This window comes from Mytilus californianus, unplaced genomic scaffold (assembly GCF_021869535.1).
Source record: "Mytilus californianus isolate M0D057914Y unplaced genomic scaffold, xbMytCali1.0.p SCAF_10, whole genome shotgun sequence".
Classification (NCBI taxonomy): domain Eukaryota; kingdom Metazoa; phylum Mollusca; class Bivalvia; order Mytilida; family Mytilidae; genus Mytilus; species Mytilus californianus.
In genome coordinates this window covers 16,167,534-16,189,254 of record NW_026262582.1, presented here as the reverse complement: position 1 = coordinate 16,189,254, position 21,721 = coordinate 16,167,534, and the positions used below count along the sequence as shown (strand labels likewise).

Sequence of the window (21,721 nt, the reverse complement as noted above, 5' to 3'; positions counted from 1 at the left end):
ATAAAAATTTGAAGTGGTACACGTAGGTCATCAAATGTTTTCATAATTTCCTTTAATATAGATAAATATAGACAGCGATTTTATCTATTTAACATACATGTATCTGAGTTTTTGCCAGATAAGTGTAGGTTTGCACTTAAGACATATGACAGTCGCTTATGTATAATGTGTATAGGATATTTGAATTAGTTAAGTTTACCTGATCTATGCACAGCAGAGATTGATTATTAGTTTCTAAGGCCTAGTGGCAAATATTTTTTGCATATATGCAGAAGCAATCCAATAACACAGTGTGCATGTACATGTATAAAAGGGTTCTGACATTTTTTTGTATTCCTTCCAATGATGAGCAGGGACAGACCTGCTTTATATCCACTTATTTTAACTCGGATGGATAGTTGTCTCATTTGCAATCATACCACATCTCCCTATTTTTACACTGACTTGAATCTGACACAACCAAATAGAAAAAAAAAGAATGATTAAATGACCACATTCAAATTTAATGGGTCTATGAAAATCTTTAATTGTGTTAACAAGCAGTAAATGGGCTCATATATTTGGAATGATTGATGCTTGATCTTGATTAACGTCAAATTGCAATTGACACATCAATATTGAGGACAACTTATGTTTGAAAACAAACTGCTTTTTTATATTTCTTATAAAGTGTCTGGTCCAAGTCAAAATAACTTTAGTTTAAACAATATTTATTCAAATAATAGCATATTACAATATAATATACTTGAAATAAATATCTAAGATTCAGAAATAACTTTTTACATTCTGCAAAATTTGAGCAGGGTCCATTTTACAATGTTCTATAATTGAATGATCTCTGGATTAATTTGAAACAGACCAGAAGAAAAATTAAATTTACTTGTTTATCTGTCTATATCTATCTACCATCTACAGAGGTACACGATTAGTAGAGCTTTTGATTAAATATTTTTTTGATATATATATACAGGAACCTTCTTTCAGTGGTTGTCGTTTGTTGATGTTGTTCTTAAGTGTTTCTCGTTTCTCTTTTTTTTATAGATTGTTGGTTTTCCTGTTTGAATTGTTTTACACTAGTCATTTTGGGGCCCTGTATAGCTTGCTGTTCGGTGTGAGCCATGGCTCCATGTTGAAGGCCGTACTTTTACCTATAATTGTTTACTTTTTACACATTGTGACTTGGAAGGAGAGTTGTCTCATTGGCACTCATACCACATCTTCTATATAATAACAGGTTGTGTATGATATGAGTCTGTTTATCATATAATATTTTTATATTTTTATCAGGAAAAATTCACAAAAAGTCCTAAGATTATTTATTCAATTGACATTAAAATTTATACAGATAAAAATCTAGAATATATATGATTTGGGGCTTATCATCATATTGACACGTGTCCACTGTAAATACTCAAATTTTCCCTGGCATAATTTTTTGTCATTTTTCACTTTTAACCAAAAAGTCATAATAAAAATCATCTAATTGTTCGTTATTAGAAAAATGTGAGTGCCTCAATGGAAAAGTATTTTTGACATTGTCAAAGTGTTGAAGGCAATATGTTGACTCAAGATCTTGTTTTTTGGTGTTTTTGTTTTGTTGGGTTACTGGCTCTTAGAAACACTTCTTCTTTTGCTCCTAATTACAATTTAAAAGACACTATTGTTTGTAATTGTAAGGCCATGCAAAAAAGATAGTTGGTTTTCCTCAACCCTGTTTGTTTTTACCCATCGAGGTCAATTCTTTTTCTAACAGATGAAAACACAAGAGCTTAGCTTGAAGCCTCTCATTTAAGACATTTATCAGTGATGCTTTTATTGCTTGATAATTTCTTAACAAATGTTTCATTTTTCATTCTTAAAAGTTTGAAATAGCTTATTTTTACAATATAAATCTAGATATGATGTCAAACAAGTTTTTTTTTCAAGAATTTCTTGTCAGTTGTTTAAGAAAAAATTCTCTGTAGAGCAGAAACTACATGTGCCTCTTTTGATTTTTCGCAAAGATAAAAATAAAATAAAAAATATAACCTGCCTGCCGAGCCTTTAAAATATTCTACCATAAGGGGAAATTAACATTCAATTTTCAATGGCCTAATAGTAAGCTCTTTCCACCACAGTCACCATATCTTGTTAAACAAACAGCCGGCTAGAAAATCATTTCTGGAGCCAGTTTATCCCAGGGATTCTAAAAATGATTAAACCTGTTTTATTTTTTCGCCAAGGCTGAAGGATAAATAAATAGGTAAACTTTAACTTTACACCTGAAATAAATCTACGATTACATCCGTTGGAAGTGGAGAGATATCGTCAATTTAATCCTGTACTATCATATTTCTTAATTGTACATTAAAAATTCAAATATCTTTGTATCGCAGTGAATTAAATCTCCATATTTACAAGTTTACGGATTGCTGGGTTCAGTTGTTGAATTATTATCAAGGTTTGTCCCAGAAATTATTTTACCATACATTTAAAGTGATAAGGATCCCATCCTAGGGGCGTCTCAAATATTAGATACAGTTAAACCTGTGTATAAAGATAATTCTCAAGGTCAGAGAAAATGGATCTTATAAGCCAGGTTAAATAAAGGCAACAGTAGTATACCGCTATTCAATAGTCATAAATCGATTTAAGTGAAACAAATCCGGGTCACAAACCGAAACCGAGGGGAAACACATTAACTATAAGAGGAAAACAATGGAACAACATAAACACTGAACTGCTACAAAATCAAACGCCAACATACATAGAAACGGACTATTTGATAACAACTGCCATATTCCTGACTTGGTACAGGACATTTTTTCTTAAAAATGGTGGGTTGAACCTGGTTTTATGGCTAGCCAAACCTCCCGCTTATATGGCAATGTTAAAAATACCGCTAAAATGAACATTACGTGACAGAAATGCATTACAATTAGTTTTGAATTGAGGGCCAAAATGCATAGGTATTACTACATCAGGACATGAATAGGGTGACCAGACCAGACAGGTTTTTGCTTTATATAGGTGACCTCTATAACAGGTTTGACTAATCGTAAATTTAAAAACTACAATGTACTATGTTTCCTGTGACTCTCTTTTAAAGTTACTTTCTTGTGCAATAATTTGTTACGTCCTTGCTGCTGAGAACATAGAACTGAACTTCATCTTTAGTGTTGTTGACTGTTCTATATTACATCCCACTGTAAATTTGTCAGAATTTGGTTAAATTGTGTTTTATGTGCATCTCTAAGAACCTTTAAAGGTATAAATCAATTTTATTATTTCATTATATTCCACTTATAAGATGATAATCTGGGTATTTTAGGAACAGTTCTTTTGTGGCTATGTCAAAACATTATGCTTGTATGAAAGATAATATTGAAAATTCTGTACATTTGGAAAGCAAAACTTAACTGATTGAACATTAGAATTTTAATACACATTGTTTTAATATACATGTTTGTTGTTAGATTGCATTAAGTAGAATTCTAATATGACCTTCTTCTTTTGCTTTGAAAACAAAGCTATGTTCTAATTCGAATAAAACATGGGCTGCACGTGATTGACGTACACGTGCAAAGTCAGTTGTATTTTAAACAAATACTGTAGATCAAAATGGACATTTGTGTTGGTGTTGCTTGCTAGGAAATTAAATAAAATCTTTCTAAAAGTAAGTTTACATGTATCTGTTTATTTTTTATCGTGACACAGTTGATTTTCTATATCGTTTTGGCTTTATGAAATGCAACTAACTCAAAAGTAGTCTATAAAACTATTGTTACCATATCTTGCATCTTACAATATTATCTTTTTTAAATGTATTAGTATGCCAACAAAACAAAACATGTACATTATAAAACTCTGCACACTTATATTATTATTTATTGAAGTACAAATGTAAGTGCATTATACATGTACATGTAACATATTGTACGGTATAAACATAATTATTGGACTTTTCACAATATTAGCCAGATGTTGACAAGAAAATCAAGAAAATAAGTATTATGTTGTGATATTAATAAAGAATATGACTAATCTAAAATCAGTATGATTATAGTCACACCAAAAGAATGAAATATGAGGAAAACTGTGATAAAAAATGTTGGTTGTTGGTCAGGGTTGTCGAAATTTTTACGGGAAATCTTCAAGTTACTTTATGGCAAGTATTTGTAATAGACAACTGTTTTGATGGGGGTCCTTCAATTCTGTATTCTTTAATTTTTTATCTATTCTTTATATTTTTTGCCAATTATTTTCTATTTTTATATTTTAACACCCCGTTATTCTTTTCTTTTCCTTTTTGGCCTATTTTTCTCTCTCTTTATTTATTTGGCCAATGTTTCTGTAGTATTGTTCCATTATTCTCTTTGCTGTAAACCCCGTCCAGACTCTCATAGAGAAAGGCTTGTTATGTAATGTATGGCTTGTTATGCAATATTTGAGTGGTATCACTTATTACTAGACTGTGTTGAACAAGTGTCTTCTCAAGTTTTTTCCCTCTCTGTAATGATTCTGAAAGAAAAAATGCAATTGTCATTTTAATGGTAGTTTTCTGATATTCTCAGTGGAAGTGTAATAAATAATCACAGGATCATTTGACAACAGTTTCTGTTTAGTATTTGTAGCTAGGTTCATGTCCAGAGATCTTATTCTGTACAAGGGTTTTTTTTTAAACTTAAGTTCCTTGTACCTCGCTGTTCACCAAAATTCCTTGTAAATAGAGGCTGAGCATGATATCATTTGATGTTTTCTTAAATAACGTCAAGTCCTTGTGAAATGGCCTTCACCTCATGTCCACTTGTATATTCTTATTTTTGGTTTACTTCATAGTTGTATTAACCTTTGTGTTTTCTTCCATTAGTTAGAATGTGAACAATAACTAATCTAAGGTAAAGAAAATGAGCATTGCTAAAAATAACCCTGAGATGGGACAAGCACGGTATGAGATGAACATATTGAAGACAATATACATGATATAGGCAAACCACATTAGAATAGTCACCTTAAGGTGTCAGACTACCAATTCAAAATCCCTTTCTATTCAACCAAATTTTGCAATTTTCACAGCTTTTTTAATATTTTACCGAAGTTTAACTACATAGAAGTCAGGTATATCCTAAATTGTACATGTATCACCTTTCTACATGCCAATTTTCAACCCATGTTTAAAGTCTTCTAAGAAAGAACCGCCTTTCAGAAGCCAAGTACTACTAAAAATAACCTTGTTTTCCCTGGTTTTCTGGAAATCTTAAATTAGTATACTAATTACTATGGAGTGCATTAATTCTCAATTTTTAATGCAAACTCATAGACAAGTAAATTTTGACTCAAAATGATATAAATATATATCTCTTTCACCGAAAGTTTCATTTCTGCAAATTTGTTGGTTAGTTTGAATAAACAATGACATCAAAAGCACTATTTTGTGTCAGAGTAGGGCTACTTTTACATACGTTCTAAATTGGAGGGAGTGAATTGGTGGTCTGACACCTAAAGAGACATAAAAGTTTATCAGAAACCTTTTGTTTTGCTTTATTCTTAATCCTTGGTCAATTTGTAGTAAAAAAAATCCTATCTGAGAATAATGCGACTTTTATTGCAAAATTCACAGCTCAATTTAAACTGACTGTAATGTATGAATAGAGGGAGTGAATTGGTGGTCTGACACCTTAAGACATTTGGTGTACCATAACCTGAAGACATGTGTGAATTAATACAATTGTACCTTAGAGTTCTTGAAAACAATTTTGTCTTAAGTTATACAAATCTAAAATACATTTTCATCAGTCCAATCCTATATTTCTATTGAAAAACTCACTCATTTGTGTCAGACATTTAGACTGACATTGTTACAGCATATATATATATATCAGATATTTAGACTGACATTGTAACAGCATATATATATCAGATATTTAGACTGACTTTGTAACAACATATATATGTCAGATATTTAGACTGACATTGTAACAACATATGTCTGACATAATCAAATTTTTATTAGTCAAATGATTCAGACTTGACTCTTTTTAAGGAACTCTGATTGAAATTAGGCAAGTTTGATATTACTTACATGACTTAGGCTTTATTACTATTTGTGGGATACCAATTATTGTGGATTTCGTGGGTACAGGTGAACCACGAATTTAAATATTCAATGCATGCAGAATTTGGCAAAACCACAAAATCAAATATCCACGTAAAATTGGTACCCACAAAAAAGTAAATGAATCCACAGTAAATGCCAAGCCCAAACTGACACATGACTGAATAGTTAAAATGTGTATAGTGTGTACTCTATGATCAATGATTAATAATTTTATCATTTATTCTTCTTTTGCAGGTTCGACGACGACGACTAATGTAAATAATACCCAACTGAAAAAACCAAGAAACCGCAATATATTCAGCTCCATTTTATGTTGTTTTGGAAATAATAATAACAATAATAACCCAACAGCAAACTGCCAACCTACTGTGGTCGAAGAAAACGGGAACCCAAGGGTAAGTCTTAATACCAAAATAATGATAACTACAAAACAGCAAACTGCCAACCTACTGTGGTCGAAGAAAACGGGAACCCAAGGGTAAGTCTTAATACCAAAATAATGATAACTACAAAACAGCAAACTGCCAACCTACTGTGGTCGAAGAAAACGGGAACCCAAGGGTAAGTCTTAATACCAAAATAATAACAACAATAAAACAGCAAACTGCCAACCTACTGTGGTCGAAGAAAACAGGAACCCAAGGGTAAGTCTTAATACCAAAATAATGATAACTACAAAACAGCAAACTGCCAACCTACTGTGGTCGAAGAAAACAGGAACCCAAGGGTAAGTCTTAATACCAAAATAATGATAACTACAAAACAGCAAACTGCCAACCTACTGTGGTCGAAGAAAACGGGAACCCAAGGGTAAGTCTTAATACCAAAATAATAACAACAATAAAACAGCAAACTGCCAACCTACTGTGGTCGAAGAAAACGGGAACCCAAGGGTAAGTCTTAATACCAAAATAATAGCAACAATAAAACAGCAAACTGCCAACCTACTGTGGTCGAAGAAAACGGGAACCCAAGGGTAAGTCTTAATACCAAAATAATAGCAACAATAAAACAGCAAACTGCCAACCTACTGTGGTGGAAGAAAACGGGAACCCAAGGGTAAGTCTTAATACCAAAAAAATAACAACAAAAGAGCAAACTGCCAACCTACTGTGGTGGAAGAAAACGGGAACCCAAGGGTAAGTCTTAATACCAAAATAATAACAACAACAAAACAGCAAACTGCCAACATCCTGTTGTCGAAGAAAACGGGAACCCAAGGGTAAGTCTTATTACCAAAATAATAACAACAACAAAACACCAAACTGCCAACCTACTGTGGTCGAAGAAAAAAGGAACCCAAGGGTAAGTCTTAATACCAAAATAATAACAACAAAACAGCAAACTGCCAACTTACTGTGGTCGAAGAAAACGGGAACCCAAGGGTAAGTCTTAATACCAAAATAATAACAACAACAAAACAGCAAACTGCCAACCTACTGTGGTGGAAGAAAACGGGAACCCAAGGGTAAGTCTTAATACCAAAATGATAACAACAACAAAACAGCAAACTGCCAACCTACTGTGGTGGAAGAAAACGGGAACCCAAGGGTAAGTCTTAATACCAAAATAATAACAACAACAAAACAGCAAACTGCCAACCTCCTGTTGTCGAAAAAAACGCCTTGCGATAATAAACTAAGAATAAAAATTTGACAAGGTTTTTGTGATATAACACCCACTCCTAGTGCTAGAGTGAGAGTATAAAAGTTATAAAACCAAAACTGTGAGATTCACAAACCTGAAAAGTATTATGGATTAAATGTCAGACATCTCATTCTAAAGAATTTTCCATCATATGAGTTACTATAGTCATGATAGTAGGTACAATGTTTGTCAGCCTAGTATGGATATCTTAATAGGGCTATGTATGGCCTTCATGAACATTTAAAAGTTTAGATTTGAAGTAACGTCTTATACTTTATTTTGGTGGAAATGACCACTGTTAGATATTTAGCAACTATTTGAGAAAAAAAAATATTTTGGTATAAAATACACTGTTTAAACAAGATTTATTTACAAGGATTATAGTTAATAACTTATTTTTTTCTTTTCAGACAAATGCAGAAAAATATCTGTTAGCGCCTGTTTTAAATCAGGATTTAAATAAAAAATGTGTAGTTATAGATTTGGATGAAACATTAGTTCATAGCTCATTTAAGGTAAGCTGTTATCATGGTTATACTGTTCAATTATCACCTACTAAAATATGTGCTCTCAATAGCATGAACATTAACAGTTAATTTGGCCTTCATCAGTATCTCTTATAACTGCACACAGAGTTCATATGGACAACCTCTGATGTACCAAACCAGTAAACAGTAAACACAGTCAAATTATAATTTTATTGGACAAGATGTCTGATAAAATTTTGGAATTTTAGTTACATATTTATTGAATGTCCAGTGAAATTTTATTCAGGCCAGTAAATAATAATTGTCCAGTGAACCATACAATACCTTTACGTCTCGGTCAATGCCCAAGAGATATGTGTCAATCAACCTCTTAGACCTGAAATGTACATGTATCTGATTTCAATTTTTTTATATAAAAAAAACCCTCTTGTTTAAAAACAAACTTTTAGATATACATTTAACCAATATTTGTACCATTTTAAATGTTTATGTCTTTGCCTCCCTGCACATGTACATATGTACTGCTGATAGTACTGCCTCCCTGCAAATGTACATGTGTACTGCCTCCCTGCACATGTACATGTGTACTGCTGATAGTACTGCCTCCCTGCACATGTACATATGTACTGCTGATAGTACTGCATCCCTGCACATGTACAGTTGTACTGCTGATAGAACTGCCTCCCTGCACATGTACAGTTGTACTGCTGATAGTACTGTCTCCCTGCACATGTGCATATGTACTGCTGATAGAACTGCCTCCCTGCACATGTACAGTTGTACTGCTGATAGTACTGCCTCCCTGCATATGTACATATGTACTGCTGATAGTACTGGCTCCTTGCACATGTACATATGTACTGCTGATAGTACTGCCTCCCTGCACATGTACATATGTACTGCTGGTAGTACTGCCTCTCTGCACATGTTCATATGTACTGCTGGTAGTACTGCCTCCCTGCACATGTACATATATACTGCTGGTAGTACTGCCTCCCTGCACATGTACATATGTACTGCTGATAGTACTGCCTCCCTGCACATGTACATGTGTACTGCTGATAGAACTGCCTCTCTGCACATGTACATATGTACTGCTGATAGTACTGCCTCCCTGCAGATGTATATATGTACTGCTGATAGTATAATGTATTTATATTATACACATTTGACATGAAAAATTTCAGATATCTTTTATGTGTATACTGTACACACAAGGTTATTCATATAAAGATCACTCTTGCTGGTGTTGAGTGGGAAACCGAGGATTGCTGGTGATTTAGAGTGATAGCACTCTGACTTATGGCCCTGACATATATTATCTATATTACCCATAGTATATACATGATAGACAGAGTGATCTTTCAGAGTGGATCACTAATAATCACCAATGTTCACTGTGAAAACACCTCTACTTTCATTTCTCAATCTGAAAAAGTATTTTGGGTTAACTTTGGCATGTCATATCTACACACTACAGTACACATTTGTATACCCATTTATTGATTCAAATAGGGAATCATTAAAGTTGTCATTGAGTAAAATGTTCATGCATTTATTGGGCCCATCATTAGAAAAAATCTAGTTCATTTTCTTCTCCTGTTTATGATCACTCCTCTTCCATGTTTTCCACTGTGTTTTGTGTATTCAGATTAAGTAAGGAATTTGGTAGTGACAGCTGAAAAAAAGTGTGTTAATTTATTCACATTTCTAAACTCAAGGCAATTTAGCATGTTTTAGAGCTTGACATTCTTTAGACACCTGTCTGTTTTAAAAACTAATTTTATTTGATTATTTGTGTTGTTGGTTTGCTGTCTCCATAAATTTACACCATATAAACAATTAGACCGAGGAGACTGCTCTGCTGTCTGACAGCATTTGTTGAACTTGCTGGGGCTATAACCCCCAACCCAAGCAAGCTAAAAGGCTGTCAGAGGTCAGATCAATCTTGGACTAATATAAATGTACAGGTAGATTGGAAAATTGGTTAGTAATACTTTAGACTGGTTTGACTGTCTATACTGATATTATCATTTTAGTGTATTTAAACAATGTCAGAAATGTTCACTCTAATGACATATATATCATGTATACATATATAACATGAATAATAAGATCAAAAGATGTGGAAATAATGATATTTTGTCAGGCTTATGCTGACAGATTATATAGTTCTCCTTATTTTATTGCATTAAAGAAAATTAAAAAAGAGGTGGACGGCCTGTGGATAGAAAAATAAAGGAGTCTGTAAGTCTGTGAACCCTAGAAAATGAGCTAGACTTTTAAAAAAAATGACTCATAGGGACCTGGTCAACTGTATTTTTTGGGGATAATTTTTTCGATACTGTTCATATTTTGTTGGGTTTTTAGATTTGTTTGAATTAAGGCAAAAATAAAAAAATTCTTTGTGTTATTATAAAAGGTTATCTACTTACCCTATGCCTCAAAATACTTTATACCTTAAAGTTTTTATTGCCACTGACTTTTGGTTGTGAATTGTGTCAAAACTGAAGGTTGTCCCCATATACCGATGAAAACTAAATTTCAACGAAATTAAAGAAAAACTCTTACCTACCCTAATTATCAACAAGAGGAAACCCTAACACACATTTTTTTTTGTTTTGCCTTTCTGTTCATGTATAACCTTGTGAATTTTCAGTTTTGTACCTTGAAACTTTAACACGCAACAAACATCATCGATGATAATATAATAAAAGAAGATATATTTCAAAGGACCAAATTGTAAACAAATGAAAAGGAAATCAGACCTTGATCAAGTTGATAATTTTTTTTTATCATATATGTAAACAATAAAGGGAAGATTTAATCACTTTTATCAATGGAAAGATTTCAGCAAACAGAAAAAAAATCGATGATATGAATTAAAATGCTAATAAAAAATAGTTCATAGGGCTAAGAACTGACATGTTTATGAGCAGTCAGTGATCATGACTTTACAACTGTCATATTTATCATCTTTATTGGTAGTTTATTATTTACTGGCCCAACTATCAAAAATGACAATTCCCTGAATAAAATGCACATCAATATATATCTACTAATAAAAAATCCACATACAATGAGCAGATAGGCCTGTGCGTTTATGGCCATCAGTGAAACTTTATAAAAAGTATAATTTTTAGTAATATAAAAATAAGGAAATGTAAAGTATGATTGCCAATGAGACAACTATGAACCAGAACCAAAAGACGAGAATGTAAACAAGTACAGGTCATTAATGAGGACAACTCATACTGTATAGTAACCTATAGAAGGACTATGTACGAAAAGTTTGAAACAATTCAAAAGAGTAAACCTTTGGTCTGATTTATGTCAAAAACAGTAATAGTCAGTTTATGCGATGCATTATCCTGCCTGCTAGCTATGACCAATTCATTTTGCCAGCTATAATTTTTGACAATTTTTTTGCTATTTTTTCTTGCTATCAAAAGTGATTTTTGTATATTTTTCAGCCAATCAGCAATGCAGATTTTATAGTTCCTGTTGAAATAGAAGGAACAGTTCATCAAGTAAGTATATATGTATATATATACTGTTAAACCTTGGTAAACTACTCAGTGGCGGATCCAGAAATTTTCATCAGGGGGGACCCACTGACTGCCTAAGAGGGGGTCAGCTCCAGTCATGCTTCAGTGATTCCCTATATAATCAACCAAATTTTTCCCACAAAAGGGGGGGGCCCGGGCCCCCTGGAAAACCCTCTAAATCTGCCTCTGCTACTGTCGCCTATTAAGCTGCTCTACCAGACATCAGTACAAACTTAATATCTCTGATATCCATTGCCATATTTGCCCTTAAATGTATGTCATTTGTTTGGAAAAATTTACTTTTTGTCGAGCCTGCGATTTTTGTCGCAAAAGCGAGACATAGCGATCCTACATTCTGTTGGCGGCTGAGGCGGCGGCCACAAATATTCACTCTGTGGTTAAAGCTTTTCAAATTTTAATAACTTTCTTAAACTATCCTGGATTTCTACCATACTTGGACAGAAGCTTGTTTATGATCATAAGATAGTATTCAAAAGTAAATTTTGTTAAAAAAAAAATCCTGTTTATCCGTATTTTACTTATAAATGGACTTAGTTTTTTCTGCCAGTTAACATTACATTCACTCTGTGGTTAAAGTTTTCAAAATTTTAATAACTTTCTTAAACTATCCTGGATTTGTACCAAACTTGGACAAAAGCTTGTTTATGATCAAAAGCTAGTATCTAGAAGGAAATTTGGTATAAAAGATATTTCCTGTTTTTCCGTATATTACTTATAAATGGACTTAGTTTTTCTTCCAGTTAACATTACATACAGTCTGCAGTTAAAGTTTTTAAAACATTTATTAGATTCATAAACCATCCTGGATTCTTACAAAACTTGAACAGAAGCTTCTTACACTCAAAAGATAGTATCTAGAGGAAAATTTTTAATAACTATTTCCCCATTTTTGTTGAGCCTGCAACTAACAGCAAATGTAGGCGAGACACTGGGTTCCGCAGAACCCTTACGAATTTTTGTTTATTAAAAAAAAGTAGAATGTTTAGGTCAGTAAACTTATGTCATGTATATTGTCCAGTCAATTTTTTGCAAATGAACCAGATTTTAATTTTGCACTAGGCAGTCAAGTAGATCTTGAATTACAGGCCATGGATAACAAATGGTCCAAATCTCACACCTTGCCCAAAATTTTTTTTAATTTGGTTTTCATTTTGTGGAAATTTTATCACAATCAGATTCAAATCAGTTATAATATAAACAAATTTTCACAAGGAAGGCAAATTCAATGTCATAATACATGTACTTGCAGTTTGTTGTAAGAAATCGCTCTTGTAACATGTGTAACTGCAGGGAAAAAAACGCAAATAGAAATATTTTATAAAATAAATTGAATAAGAAAATTCTGACATTTCCAACTTCAAGAAGCTAGATAAAAAACAAGGTCATTTCGACTACTGTCTGCTAGTATATAAATCTCAGTAGGTATTGAGGGAGCCTCACTTTGATACTAGTATACTGTGGTCACATCTTAAAGATGCATAGATAAATTACATAATGTATAAGTAGATACTATTAAAAGAAATAATATAATTTGTATACATTTCTTATCAAATGGAATAATAAGTAGGTCAGACAACATGTAATGGCTGAGTTTAGTCAACATAAAAAATGTACCATTATAAACCCATGACCATGATGACCTTGTCATATATATATTAACTTTCCATGGTTTTGATCGGCATGGCATATTATGGATTTAGAATACACATGACATATTTACAGACCATTTAAGACCTATTTAAAACTTTTCCTTCAGTCAGTTTTAAGAGGTTCAATAGACGTGTCTCTTTAACTTTCTTCATAAAGTCTTGTGGTTATGTTTTTGAATGAATTAAGTAGAAGAGGACATAAGTGAATGAACTACTTGACGTTGAGTGTCTTTTAAAAAGCACTGTGTTTTTATCAACTATACTTTAAAAAAATTCTAGTATTACTGTTAATTCAGAAATTATTGCATGCATTTATTATTGCAATTTTTGAAGATTGAACAAAATTGAGAGATTAATCATGTTAATAATGGCGATTTTAGGAAAAACTTCATACAGATATTTGTTTCAGATATCAGAATGCGAGTTATTATTTTGAGATTCACCCTGTCGCATTATTCTTATTGATTAAAACATCGCAATATTTTCTGAATATACAGTCTATAAAAATAAGGAGATTTGGTAAGAATGGCAGTGAAACAATTTTACATCAAAGGCCTCAAGATGACAGATGTAAACAACTATATCTATCCACTATCAGTCACTGTACAGCCTTCAACAATGAGCAAAACCTATACTGTACGACAAAATGTAAAACAAGTCAAACGAGGAAAACAAAATGGCCTACTTTGATTAACATGATTAATGTTGAAACAATAATGAAAATAAAATATATTACCAAATATTATTTCTGTAACAACCTTGAATGGAATATATAATATAAGCAATTAATCCAGCAGCACAAAAATGTCTTAAAACTTATGAATCCAATTTTAGAGAGTACAAGTGGTCATATGTATACAGCATGTCATGAAATAGAAGTTCCTTCATAACATAATTTCCAATTGGAAAAAATATTCAGTAACAGTCTTTGTGCTCAACCACAGGCCCACCAGCCCAGGCTGTTAAAAATGCTGTCCGGCCTGTAAAAATCATCTCTACAGGCCAATGGAATCAACTAAAACTCATAAAATTCAGAGCCTGAAGATTCAAAACTTTATCATGACGACTGCAGTATTTTTTTTATTATACCCCTGCTTTAAAAAAGTGGGGGTATACTGTTTTCCCTCTGTCTGTCCGTCCGTCCCATGAATATTTTTCGTTGCATCTTTCTCAGGAACTACATCATAAGGATTTCTGAAATTTGGTTTCAGAATTTATATGAGTCAGCTGTACCGTGTGATGCGTTTTCAGATTCATCACTCAACAAATTCCTGTTTACCGAACACTTACATTTGGGCGGGTGTATCATCAGTGAGCAGTAGCTCGCAGTGAACAAATATTACAGAATTTGTTCCTTATTGAATAAAGGGTATAGAATATTTGTTCATACAGGAGCAGATATTATGGCATTGTTTATTATATAACAAAGATTCCATGGGAATGGTATGTTAGGCGGAACAAATATGTGTTGACAAGCATACTACATCAAACTCAAAATCATCCTGAGAAAAATAACTGAGTCAAATCAGGTGATGAAATACTGATATAGAGTGTAAAACAGTCATGGTTGTCTGTTATTGGCCTTGTACACTTGTATAGTTCTCCACAAAAGTACAAACAAGTTGTCATGTAATAATAAACAAAGCAGATTCAAGGCCTAATGTAGGAATTTACATGATTCCCTAAAATATGTAGATACATAAGTGCTACTCCTTTGTTAGGGTAAACGATGTCCAAGATTCCTACACAGAAAGTCTGTTTTTGGCTTTCTATCCCACTGTCTCATGGGTGATTGATTGATTAATTGTTGCTTATATAATTACTTAACATGCTTAATGTCCACTCACACCATTGCACACAGGTGAGCAATCATGGAGGATTGTCAAACTTTTTAAATGAATTGTAATTTCTATTGGCGTTTTGATTCTGACCATATGAAAATAAGCCTGTGGAAAATGTCCATTTCCATCTTTGTCATTCAAAAAAAAATGTTGATATTAAAATAAAGAGATGTTATAAATTTGTGAATGAGACAACAACCCTCAAAAAGACCAAATTCATGTGACCTTTGACAATGAGCAAAACCTATACAGTATAGTAAGCTATAAAAGGGCCCAGATAACAAAATAAGAAACAATACAATTAAGAAAATTTACAACCGGGTTTATGCTAATATCTTAAAACAAAAACAAATAAAAATACAACAAATAGCATTCTGGCGACTGGAACATAGGCTCCTGGCTTTGGACAGATGCCTAAGGAATATATGGCAGGTTTGATATGTTTAATATAGAATAAGGAGATGTTGTATGATTGGCAATGAGACCACTTTCTACCAGAGACCAAATGATATAGATGTAGCAACTATAGGTCACTGTATGGCCTTCAATAATGAGCAAAACTCATACTGCACAGCAAGTAATAAAAGGCCCCGACATAACAAAATGTAATCCAATTCAAACGAGAAAACCAACTGCTTAATTTATGTACAAAGCAACAAATGAAAAACAAATATAATATACACATGTTTATCATGTTTTTGAGCACTCAGCCTTCTCCTAAGCTTGTAAAAGTGGTGTAACAGAACAACTGGACATTGATGAGAGCATTTCATTTAGAAATACAATACAAATTTGTAGAACATGTCCACCCTCTACAATTTAAATGACTGGAGTGTAAAAATTTTGGCTATTACAGCAGATTCCATTGAGTGTGTAGCCAAAGGTAATATCTTTGGTTAGCTTGCTTGTTAGCTGAACCGTGAAGTCATTGTTAGGTTAGGTAAACTACCCTACTTTAAGAATAGACTAGTCCGACAGAAAACCAATCGATCTGTCTGTTGGACTATGCTACTTCGAAAGGAGGGTAGTATACCTGACCAAATAATGACTTCACGGTTCAGCTAACAAGCAAGCTAACCAAAGATATTACCTTTGGCTACACACTCAATGGAATCTGCTGTAACTGTTCCCAGGTAAATCATTGTTAAATACCCCCAAACATGGCACAAGTCCAAACGTTACTTAATACAGTGACAGGTGCTGACAATGAGTAACAGTTGTCCAAGATTTAGATCAGTTGGGATAACTTCTTTCTTTGACTCTTTGCTGAATTTCTCCAAACTACATTGTTTGTTTTGTTTTTGTTTTCAAATGTGTCACATTTGGTTGTTCTCAAATTTTATTTTGTTTTTATTGTTAGAAATTCTATAACCACTTCCGACTTTGCAAGTCCCGTGTGGTAGTCAAGGTCATTAAACACCCCCGTACTAGTTACAACTTCCTGTATAAAGATGCCAAGAGTAAACATCAGCAGCTATGTCACATTGGAATCCTTCCCTTTACTCCATAAAATTGCTTCCTCCATGAAGAGAGTGTTATAAATAAAATAAGTGAGAGTCAGATAACTATTTCAAATAAAAGTGTTTGCCCATTTCGTAGATTTTATTTTAATGACTGCAATCAGGAAACTTTTATGTGAAAAGTTATTTTGAAATCATAAGTAAAGATTTGAATTTAAGGGATAAGTTATTTAAAAATGCAAATTTGTTTACCATTGAGTATTGAAGATTCTGTTACATTGTTATAGATTTTATACCAAGATAATGAGGTATTGAAATATAATACAACTCAAATCTGAAGTTATTTATTATTCAGATTTTTAAGTTTAAAAGTACTTGTATCCATTTAAAGTCTTTTGAATACACGATATTTATACAAATACTTTATCGGCGAAAGTCTATACATGATAAATTGATTTTTACAGTGAAATATCATGTTGTAACATTTGGTCACACTGTTTTGGTCTGTCGAGTTAAGATTCTATAATAGGTTGACTGTAACTTTAATAGAACTTTTAAACCTTACATAATTAGTTCAAAGATTAATGGAATAAACCATATAAACTAAGACAATAGTTCACATAAGAAGAAATTGTTTTGGCATTTGACTGACCCCAAAACAAGTTTTATCCATGTTGGACATCAGAAAAAAAAATCAAAAAAAAATTTGCTAATATATTTTATTGATATGTTAAATGCAAGAAAGGAAGAATGCATGAAATATTTGTCCCAAAACCTCTATTTTCAATAAATGTTTTCAAAGCGTAAATATATTAGTAATTATAACACTGGAACTTAAGAATTCCCTCGTTTTAAAGATTTACTGGATTTGCCTGTGTATCTTTTCTATACCCTCTTACAATCTCTCCTTCTTCATCCCAAGGGTAACTGGGGTAAAGAAATATGGTCACCTTGGTATTCTTCCGACCATCAGTCAACGTTAGAACATTAAATCTGATGCCTCATGTAGAGAGTACCACAGAGCATCCTGTAATTTGTTATCAAACTTCATGTTAGCAATAGTTGGATAATTTTCATGGATTTCGTGGGTACTGGGGAACCACGAATTTAAATATTCAATGAACTTATTACAAATTTTATAAAGGAATGTATGCAAACTTTGCCAAAGCCACAAAATTAAATATCCACGAAAATGCAAGTTTTCAACAATCCACGAAAATTGGTACCCACGAAAATAAATGAACCCACAGTATATTCTTTCATATCATGGCAGTGTTTGAAATTTTTGTCACATTTATCTCAGGAACTATGAATTTGAGCTTCCTAAATCATCAACCATTGGTACAGGCTGCGCAAATGTCTAATGTAATTTCTTTAACTAAATTTACGGAAAAACAATCAGCCAAGCAATGGATGACATTGTTTATGCAATTTCATCCAACCTCTCACTAAACCAAGCCGAGTCAAGTACCCCAACCAATACGCAAAAAAACAAATATAAAAGATATAGTACAAAAATGTATCAAACTATCATGTGACTATTCTATAATGCAATGTACTGTGTGATGTTTTTTCACATTCATCACTCACCAACTTTCTGTTAACTGAATGCTTTTGGGTAGATACAGTTTATCTTTAATAAATTATCATTTGACTACTGTAAATTCAGAAATTATTGTGTGCCTTTATTATTGCGATTTTTGAAGACTGAACAAAAATGCAAGATTAATTATTGCGATTTCAGGAAAAGCTTCATGCATATATATATATATATATATATATATATGTGTCCGATATCAGAATGCGAGATCTTATTATTGCGATATTCATCCAGTCACATAGTTCGCATTAATAAAAACCTCGCAATAATTTTTGAAATTACAGTATTCTATACTGTGTGCATTTTCACATTCATCACTCATACTGCCTGTTAAATGAATAGAATTGAGGATGGGGAGGGGGTGGGGTATTGTAAGTGAGCATAGCTCAAGGTTCATCTTGTTTGTTCATTTTTAAGGAAGTGGTGTGTAGTGTAGATATCTCCTGATATATTTGTAAATCCCAGTTCAGGATCAGTAGACAATGTGTCATCTATTGAATAATACAGTAATCCTATCTAGTTTATGGTCTACTGATTAACAATGGGTACCAGTGAAATGTTGTTTTTATACTTTCTTTGTTGGATAATAGAGATAAAAGGAGAGAGTATTATTTCATTCAAATAGATGTTTATAATTGTAGTAAGGCCATGGTAAATAAATCAAGGATTTAGTTGAAACATGCATATTGTACATGCAATAAACATCATGTTTTCTATTGCAAAATACCCAAATTGTGTCGGTCCTTTGCCTATCAGGATCCTGATGCCTTAGGCACTGAAACATATAGATCAATAAATTTTCTGCAGCAGTCCCTAAAGTGTTGTTGTTAAAAGACTTTCTACATTGTATGTGCTTTATCATAACGACCCTGCATACCAGAGGTATCCACTTCAGGGACTCTACCGTACTACAGATTTACCAGGCGTTGGTTCACTTTTGTTTGTAAAATATAGAACATGTTTAAAAGAAACATAAAACTGCAATCAACATCACTTCTCCAAAAGACACGTAGACACGACAGACATAACAGACATAGCAGACATAACAGACATAACAGACATAACAGACATAGCAGACATAACAGACATGACAGACATAGCATACATAACAGACATAGCCGACATAGCAGACATAACAGACATAACAAACATAGCAGACATAGCTGACATTACAAACATAGCAGACATAACAGACATAGCAGAAAATTAGGTGAAAATGAATTTAAAATGAATTTCCATAAACCAACTGAATTTTGTTTTATTTATTTCCAGGTATATGTTTTAAAGAGGCCTTATGTAGATGAGTACCTAAAGAAAATGGGAGAACTATTTGAATGTGTGTTGTTTACTGCAAGTTTAGCAAAAGTAAGAACTATGTAGAAACCAGAGGCGTACTGAAATGACTGCATCATAGAGTTTGGTGTACTTTGTAAAGGAAAAATTGCTCCTAAACATCTGATACTTTTAGATATAAGCGATATGATTTTTAGTCCTGACGATAAGAAATGTAGTTTAATAGATATGCATAGCATATAGTGATCAACTTAGCTTTAGTATCTTAACATTTTATGAAAAGAAAAACTTTTGTCTAAATCCATACAGCAGTAAAAGAACAGACAACTATATAAGACAGAGACAAACAAATACCATCAGACACATGGAGTTTAGATAGGTTTTGGTGCACTTTTTATTTTATTCGAGCTTGGATTACTTGCTTCTAAATATTTGAATTTGAGCACGCTTGACCAGAAATAAAGCTGTCTATCTGGTGATTAACTAAGTTGAGATATCAGGCAATCAGAAGAAATTCAAATTGTTGAAATCCACATGGTAATACAAAGACCAGACAAACAAAACAAGACAAAAAAAAAATAAACAAACAATCTCAAAGTTACATCGACTAAAAATGATTAATATTGATGAATACTGCCGTAAATATTTAAAATGTAATTTTAACAAATAAATATGGGATAAAACTCCGTGAGACAGCAACCTAAGAACAATTTTGCACAAGTTTCATTCATATGTCGCTTGGACAGTGAAAATTTAAGTCTTCTGATATAAATATAACAACAAAAAAGTTGATACACTTTATAAGGATAAGTTATAAAATTATCGTAACATCCTTGCTGGTTTTATGTTAGCATATATTCTCTTGGAGTGCAGGTTTGGTTAATCTCATGCTGGGTCAAACCCAAGACTTTAAATTGATGTTGCTATTTTAATACAAAAATAAGAGCAAATATAAAAGTTCAAATATAAAAGTAAGATGATGTGGTATGATTGCTTATGACAACTCTCAACTAAAGACCAAATGAGATAGAAGTCAACAACCACAGGTCAGCACAGCACCACCTCCGACTAAGAGAGAAACCCATAACACACAGCAAGCTGCAAAAGGCCCCGAAATGACAAATTGAAAACAATTTAAATGAGAAGACCAATTGCCTGATGTAAGACTGGTTGGTCTGAAGTTCGAATGATGGGACTAGCTTCTGTGCAGAGTGTTCACATATGAACAAGCATGATTAAAAACCCTGCTCATTATGTCATTATTCATCTTCTTATCAAAATCTACTGGTCTTCAATATGTTTTAAAGATTGAAATTTGAACTTTCATTCGATATTTCTTACCAAACATTTGTTGGGCTATGGCATTCTTAATTCAAAACAGCCTCAAAATCAAATTAAAAATTACAGAATGTCGGTAAAAAATGGTAATTGATTAAGAAAATCAAGTGGATCTATGTTAAAATTGATTATTGATAAACATGAATAAAATAAAATTTTGATAAAAATTGAGTTTTTTTCTTCTTCTTTTTTTGTAGTATGCGGATCCTGTAGCTGATTTACTAGATAAATGGGGAGTTTTTAGGTCTCGTCTCTTCAGGGAATCATGTGTCTTTCATCGGGGGAATTATGTAAAGGTGTGTATTACATGTATTAAAATTTAACATTTGAAATTGTCTGAGATAAAAGGAAGTATTTGGTATATGTCAATGAGACAGCAACCTAATGACACACAAATCACATCTAGAGGTCAACATATGGTCTGCTGTTTAATGGTTTTACCCATACCATATAGTCTGCTATAAAAGGTGTGACATGACAAAATATGAAACAATTCAAAGGGAAAAAGCATTTTTGAGAGCTAATCAATTGATTACCTTCTATATTGCTGTTATCCAATGTAGATGGGACTACTGTAAACCAACTTATTTTAGCGGATACTTTATTTCGCGTTCAACACTTTCTTATCCACTTCGCGGCAATTTAATTTCGCGATTTTCTAATTGACTTGATGTAGTTTAATAAGGAAAGATCCAAGTTTTACATATTTGCGACGATTTATATTCGCGTTATTTTTCTA

The 21,721-nt window shown here is 32.6% G+C and overlaps 1 protein-coding gene across 1 annotated transcript in view; it reads left to right on the top strand.

The window, feature by feature from the left end:
* The window catches only part of LOC127717697 (carboxy-terminal domain RNA polymerase II polypeptide A small phosphatase 1-like), a 52,246-nt gene that overhangs the window by 18,870 nt on the left and 11,655 nt on the right, over positions 1-21,721 (top strand). The window contains exons 2-6 of the mRNA XM_052223453.1: positions 6,332-6,492; positions 8,155-8,259; positions 11,706-11,762; positions 19,624-19,716; positions 21,180-21,278. Of these exons, the coding sequence (XP_052079413.1) occupies positions 6,332-6,492; positions 8,155-8,259; positions 11,706-11,762; positions 19,624-19,716; positions 21,180-21,278 (515 nt within the window). The remainder of the gene's footprint in view (positions 1-6,331; positions 6,493-8,154; positions 8,260-11,705; positions 11,763-19,623; positions 19,717-21,179; positions 21,279-21,721) is intronic.